Below are 7,301 nucleotides of genomic sequence, written 5' to 3' on the forward strand. Positions count from 1 at the left end.
CTCTGGTGCAAATTACTGACCTCTGTCATCATTTTAAGTGGGGGAACTTGCACAATCGGTGGCTGACTAAATACTTTTTTTGCCCTACTGTAACTCAGCTCAGTCTCAATCTTTTGCTGGGGTGTTTTCCTCCAGTAGGCCAGCAGCGAATGACACAGGCAGGTAAGTTTTCTAGGATAAAGAAGGAGAAGGCAGGTGAGTATAGATGCAAGGATTGGTAACACCGAAGCACCTCTACCACACTATATTACTTCTACCACAGTATGTTAACAATCTGATGACAAGTGCAGAGAAGAGCCAGGAGGAGGAAGCACAGTTAGTGAAACAATCACACACCCACACGATAAAGAGAAGCTAGACCAAAGGGCGGAGAACAGACAGAAATCAGGCCAACACCTAAAGGCACAGGAGACCACAACAAATTTGCCCTGGATATAAAATTGGATTAAAATATTTATCCTAAATTGTTGTTGAACGACTTTTTTCTCAGTCAAGCAAAACCACCTTTTTAAAGGTAGCACTTAAAATTTTTCTAAACTAATGATTAGCCAAAGATCAGGGAAAAAGTAACCTAGTTAACTGGTATTCACAGTCCTAGTCTACTGTCATTAAGTAAGATCTGCTCTGCAGTCTTTTAAATCAATTTTCCGTATTTGAGCTGTTCTGCTCGATATCTGTGTGACTAAAGCCGTGCGTCAACACAGGATGATAAGGGTTACACAAAGAGAACTGAACAGCGCTGTTGAAGGACATCAACCCAGCAGCAGGACTACTATCTGCTCCTTTGTTTGCGGAGGAACAGGAGGAGAAGCACTGCCTGAGCCCTACAAAATGACCTCCAGCAGGGTACCCGTCCATGTCTCTGACCAAACCTAAGCTAACCTAGTCAGGTTAACTTTGACTGGCCTCTCTGTAGAACGTCTGTGGGATATGTCTCCTCAGATGATCACTGAGCCACTCCCAAACTGGTCATGATGTTGCAGATTTGTTCACACCTGTCACAGGTGCTCAGTGTAAACCTGTGAAGAGAACAGGGTGCCAGTGGTGGACCTGCCAGTTCAATTGCACAGTGCTGGGATGCGAGCAACATAATCGTTGTGCCCTTGTGACACCTTCATGGACTCTGTTTCTTTCAGTGCTCCTCCAGTTTATTGCTCAAAGGAGCAGACACTGGTGCTACTGCTGGGTTTATATCCTTCTACCCTCCCTGTCCATTTCTTCTCCTCTATCTGTCTTATTCTTACCCCTGTTAGCACTTTAATTTGCACCAAAACAAGCGAAATAGATTCACAGTGGTTTTCACTTCCTTAAATGAACAGACTGATATCCCTGAAGTTTCGCTGACTTTGTGTTTTACTGCGATGAACAAATATTCCTGTAATGTTTTTGAGCAGAGTAGTTCTCAAATGCAGCTCCGGTTCTTTCAGCTACCTGCTTATGTTTGCCCAGCCTGCCGGTAGACAGTGTTACATAACCTGTGTGTGTGTGTGTGTGTGTGTGTGTGTGTGTGTGTTAGTACATAATGCTGTGCATGTGTGATGTATCTTCTCTTATGAGCCAAACTGACCATTTCCAGAGATGACACACTGTCCAGGAATAACATCTCTTTTTAATCTCTAACGTTTCACCACCATTACACACACACACACACCCTGTTCAGTTGGTTTTGCAGCATGTTCACTTGGAAATCTGACTAACTGGTTACTGTACAGCCAGAGCCCCGACTCCTCTTCCCCTCACAGACTGCCTCCTCAATTGCGGCTTGTTCAGTGAGTTTGTGTGGAGGAGGAAGGGGGTGGGTGGGGGTTCAGAGGAATGTCTGCTTGTGTGTGGGGAAAAGAGGGGTCTCTGTTGAGTGTGTTTGTGTGGACTCTATAGCAAGATTAAAGATGTGTACGTGAACTTATTGATGAAAGTGTGTTTTGCTTCTGTGTTTACTCCAATGGGGCCCTGCTGCCTGTCATACAGTGGAGAGTATATACCAGAGAAGTTCAGGAGAAGATGATGAAAAAAGGAAATCTGATTTACCTTTACTTTCATTGTGTGTTTGTGTTTGATCTGTCTTATTATAAAACTGATTTTAAGGTAAAAAAGCTTCAGAAGGTTTTTTTAAAATGTGAAGCAAGGAGATTGAGAATGACACTGAATACTGAAACTCAGAAACCAGGAAATGGATTGTATACCTACAATTTAAAATTTATAGACAAATGCGCACACACACGCAGCTCAACGTGTAGAGCAGCAGGAACACTGTAGGCTGTGTATGGCGGCTCTGCTTCACTTCCGCACCATAAATGTGTGTTTGCTATACGAGGGAACACGGATAGAAAAGGGGAATTCATGTCGGTGTTTATTTGAGCTTTGGCCAAATCCAACCTGGGGCAGCAGCACTGGCGCGAGCTCTGCACCAAACCCCAGCCGCTCCTGTACCCCCAGCCAGACACGTACATACTGTAACCCACTGGGGGACCGGTGCGCACACACAACAAAAATTTACCACCTTCACATACACACTTACCTGTCCATCCTAACCATATCAAGGTGTGTTTGTCTTTCCCTGCCCACCGTTTTAGGTCCTCCCAGAGCAGGTATTTCCTTCTCTTTCCCACAGACGCACACTCATCCGTGCACACACTGCAGCTTTAGAGGGGGGTTGTCTGTGGGCTGAGTGTGTGAAGCTCGTGCATTGATAACCTGCAGCTCAGAGTCGCTTGGTCTCACTTTGTGGCCGTGCCCATCGCTTGGAGCTGCGCTTCGCTTTCTTTTCTGCTTCCCAACTCTAGGACCGTCTGCGGCCGCGCTCGGACCCCCCGCCTTTGTCACCATGACGCCCATCCAGCCGTTGTTCCTGCTGTTGCTTGGCCTAATAGGAGCCCAAGCTAACTTAGACCTTCGCACAGCCGCCGCCATGGGTAAGAATAATGACCTTTAACCCCTAAAGCCTGAGTCTTAACTCCTGTTGATTGTGTGATGCTTTGCTTCTAACACCCGTTTGCCTTTTATCATCATAAAAGTGAACTCATAGAGCAGAAAAACCTCACACAGCTTTTAAAAAGCGAGCATTAGTCTGGTCTCAACAGGTGAGAAATATTGCTCTGATCATCAGTTTGCCTTTTAGGTGAAGGACATAACTTTTTATCTTTGAGTGGCAAGAATCTTTTTGTGTGTTGTGTATGAATAGGCTGGATGAGATGCTGTACCATCATATATTTTTGGGGGAAAAAGGGAAAAAGATTCATATTTTCTTTGTGGACACTAACTTTCTGTATATATCATAGCCATTTAAGAATGATAAGTAAGGGACTGGGAGAAAAGGTAAATGGACTGGTTCTTATAGCACTTCTTTTTTTGCATGCTTCCAATTCAACATTCACACACATTCACACTCTGATGGATACATCAGAGCAACTTGGGGTTGGTATTGTGCCCAAGGACATTTGGCATGCAGACTGGAGCAGCCTAAGATCAAAAGACCAACCTCACAAGTAGAAGATGACCTGCTCTACCTCCTGATTAGTGGATGATGTTCTCTGCCACCTAAAAAAAAAGGGGTTATGATGTTCTTTCGAGTTGTTAAATTGCATAAGCACATTTTGGATGATTGTTTTGTTTAGGATGGAGTGTGGCCGTTGCTGTTTCTTGCATGTCAAAGATTGAGAGGAGGTGTACAGAAGGAGAAGGGGGAGGAGGGAGGGAGAGAGGTGAAGGGCGAGGAGGGAGATCAGTGATATGCAGTAGACGCTGGCTGCAGTTTGCTTAATGATGCCAAAATGCCCGCGTTTACACTGAAAATGCTACGGGCCACCAGCTGTATCACTGTAGCAAAGCTTAATTTCATCACACCTTTTCTAAAAAAAATCTGTCAAAGTCCACGTTTTTTTTGTGAAAATGTAACAACATCTCACGCCTTTTCTTGGTGGAATCTAATTATGGAATAATTATTGATATATTCATGCAAGAGATACCCAACAAGGTTTCTGAAAATACTCAAAGCGGGTCAGTGGCTCTTTTTGTGTCTTCTCTCCATCGCAGTACTTTCACCTTTCCCTCTCTCCACCCTTGCTGCCTCTGTGCGTCCTGTTTCCAGCCCTTCCTCTCATATACATCTCACCACTCTCCATCACCTCTGCCCTCCCCTTTTCCTCTCAACAGCCCTTCTCTCCATGCTCCACCCACATCTCCTCTGACTTTCATGATCTCCATCCATCATCATGTGGAATTATGGAATGAGGAATAATTTATAACTTTATAAAATGAATATGAGATTACGGTGACATCTGAGTTGCTTTTCTCTTCACATGTAGCGGCAGGTTTGTGCAAAGCCCGTCCCACCGACCTCGTGTTCATCATCGACAGCAGTCGCAGTGTTCGCCCCTCAGAGTTTGAGCAAGTTAAAGTCTTCCTGGCAAAAGTCATCGAGGGGCTGAATGTTGGACCCAGCGCCACTCGTGTGGGAGTTGTCAACTATGCCAGCCGCGTTAAGAATGAGGTTTGGATAAAGTTCAAAAAACGATTTCCGACATTTCTGATTTGTTTTCTCTCATTTCGATCTCACTCACTGCGCTGTTGTGGAACTGTAGGTGTCTCTGAAGACCCACCGCACCAAAGCCGGGCTGATCAAGGCTGTGACCAAAATTGAGCCGCTGTCCACCGGAACCATGACTGGCCTGGCCATCCAGTTTGCAATGAATGTTGCCTTCAGTGAGGCCGAGGGCGCTCGTGCAAAATCTTCTGACGTCGGCAAGGTCTGCCACACGTTTAGATGCATTTGCACGTGAAATTCACCTCTTCCATAACCGCAATGGTAGCTTTATAATCTATTTTGAACCCTCACTGTCACAGGTTGCCATTATTGTGACAGACGGGCGTCCCCAGGACAATGTAAAGGATATAGCTCAACGTGCACGAGACGCCGGCATTGAGATCTTTGCCATCGGTGTGGGACGCGTGGACATGAACACTCTGAGGCAGATGGCCAGCGATCCTCTGGATGACCATGTGGACTATGTGGAGAGCTACAGCGTTATCGAGAAGCTCACCAAGAAGTTCCAGGAGGCCTTTTGTGGTAAGAGGGGGAGAAGAAAGAGATGAGAGAAGGATTAGAGATGTACTGTAGGAGGTATAGATACAGCAGCAAGAAAGAGGGATTCATTATATGCACACCTTCATTCCTGTGGAGAGAGCTGTCTGCTGCTCCCCTGTACTGAGGGTAAGGTGTCTGGACTGTCATCCTTTTCATTCCAATTTATTCTTCTCTCCCTTTTGTCCTCTGCTCGTCCTCGACAAGATTACAATGTATTCATTCAGTCCTTCAAACTCATTTAAAATTCCCCACAGCACGAGGGCATTAGGGTAGAAACAACCTTTTGGAATGAGATTTAGTCCTGTTCTTCAGTCAACTCTCACATAACCGAGAGGCGAGACTGATCTATCTGTAATTACCAATCCATTAGTGCCAATCATTAAGCCTCTAATTAGTGATGCCCTTCGGCGCTCCCAGTCTGCGGCAGCTTCGACTGCTGTTTGCTTCTCGCTTTGCGGCAGCCAGCATCGCTGCACGTGCAGATGATGAGAGCAGCATTATCATAGTGTTGAGGGGGAGCCTGTGCATCACGTTGAAAAATCCTCCAGAAAACTGGATTTTATTAGCTTAAGGCTGCTCCGATCTTTTCCTCCTTTTGCTTTAAGGCTCCACTGGATTTTTGCATCATCTACATATATTCAAACCTGTTCAGGTCAACTGCAGGTCACAGTGGATCATTAAAAAAATCAATGCTAGAATTTCCCATTTTCAAACTGACATAGTTTTATTTCTCCCTCTAACCCTACCTGCCTGCCCCCTCTTATGTGTGTGTGTGTGTGTTGTGCATGTAAGAAGACCTAGTGTCTGACCTGTGTGCCACTGGGGATCATGACTGTGAGCAGGTATGCATCAGCACCCCAGGATCATACAAGTGTGCCTGCAGAGAAGGTTTTACCCTCATGGACAATGGTCGTAGCTGCAGTGGTGAGTGGGTGTTTGTCTCTGAAGGTATGTGTCCAATTATGATAAATATCCTCTGACATTAACATGCCCCGTGTGTGTCCGTGTGTGTATGTTTTGTTTTTCACCAGCTTGCAGCAACTCCGCAACAGACGTTGTGTTTCTGATCGATGGCTCTAAGAGCGTGCGTCCCGAGAACTTTGAGCTGGTCAAGAAATGGATCAACCAGATCATCGACAAACTGGACGTCAGTGAAACCAAGGCTCATGTGGGACTGGTGCAGTACTCCAGCACAGTCAAACCGGTATGAGTCAGTTTTTTCTTTTTTTATATTAGAGTAAGCATTTTCACTTCCACCCTCATCATCATCCTAATTCTGCTCCACCGCAGGAGTTTCCCTTGGGCCGCTACAACAACAAGAAGGACCTCAAAGAAGCTGTGAAAAAGATGGACTACCTGGAGAGGGGAACCATGACAGGCCAGGCTCTCCGTTATCTGGTAGAAAACAGTTTCAGCTTTGGTCAGGGTGCCCGGCCTGGAGTCACAAAGGTGGGCATCGTCTTCACCGATGGGCGTAGTCAGGACTACATTGGAGAGGCTGCCAAGAAGGCCAAGGAAAACGGTTAGAGGGAGTGGGAAGGTTACGTCTAAAGCAGACTAAAAATATATACTTATGTGAATCAGATGAAGGAACGAGCGCGTTCATTGCAGGCTTTAAGATGTATGCTGTCGGAGTGGGCAATGCAGTTGAGGACGAGCTGAAAGAGATTGCCTCTGAGCCAACCGGAGAGCACTACTTCTACACCGCCGATTTCAAGGCCATGAGCCAGATTGCCAAGAAGCTACAGATTAACGTCTGTGATGGTGAGAAGTTTAAAACAAATGTGTTGTTATACTTCACAAATCACACAAATCTTTAACCTGTGTGTGTTCTCGGCTCCACAGATGACCCTTGTGAATGCGACTCCCTTGTAAAGTTCCAAAAGAAAGTTGAAGCTGCCCTACAGGCACTAACAAAAAAACATATCCTTTATGACAGGTGACACTGTCTGAGGATATTATTTTGGGAGGGAGTGTGTTAAAGTTGTTTTCGCACTGTGTGATTTATTGACTGCCTTCACAGTTTCTCTCCTTGACAGAATCTTACTAGAGAGCATGTCGAAGAGGATCGCTTTGCTGGAGAACAAAATCGTCTAAGGACTCGTATCCCATTACTCACATGCACCCATGTACAAATACAAACACACACACACAAAATTTACTTCCTGTAAAATATTGAAGACACACCCCTCTCCATATCAATGTGTGTGCGTGTGAT

At 45.5% G+C, this 7,301-nt stretch overlaps 1 protein-coding gene across 1 annotated transcript; it reads left to right on the plus strand.

Moving 5' to 3' along the window:
* Positions 1–2,724: 2,724 nt before the first annotated feature.
* Positions 2,725–7,026, plus strand: matn1 (matrilin 1). Its single transcript, XM_035906517.2, has 9 exons — positions 2,725–2,912; positions 4,305–4,489; positions 4,581–4,745; positions 4,843–5,065; positions 5,876–6,007; positions 6,115–6,287; positions 6,374–6,605; positions 6,695–6,847; positions 6,929–7,026. Exons 1-9 carry the CDS (start codon positions 2,825–2,827, stop codon positions 7,024–7,026), a joined length of 1,449 nt encoding a protein of 482 aa, XP_035762410.2. The 5' UTR covers positions 2,725–2,824.
* The last annotated feature ends 275 nt before the right edge of the window (positions 7,027–7,301 follow it).

This window comes from Neolamprologus brichardi, chromosome 22 (assembly GCF_056152115.1).
Source record: "Neolamprologus brichardi isolate AB-2024 chromosome 22, ASM5615211v1, whole genome shotgun sequence".
In the NCBI taxonomy this organism is placed as follows: Eukaryota; Metazoa; Chordata; class Actinopteri; order Cichliformes; family Cichlidae; genus Neolamprologus; species Neolamprologus brichardi.

Bases quoted from the DNA above. Each gene is read 5' to 3' on its own strand.
- matn1 (XM_035906517.2), top strand. From the start codon at position 2,825: ATGACGCCCATCCAGCCGTTGTTCCTGCTGTTGCTTGGCCTAATAGGA. The intron at 6,008-6,114 runs GTGAGTGGGTGT...GTTTTTCACCAG, and splicing joins CAATGGTCGTAGCTGCAGTG to CTTGCAGCAACTCCGCAACA. The intron at 6,606-6,694 runs GTTAGAGGGAGT...CGTTCATTGCAG, and splicing joins CAAGAAGGCCAAGGAAAACG to GCTTTAAGATGTATGCTGTC.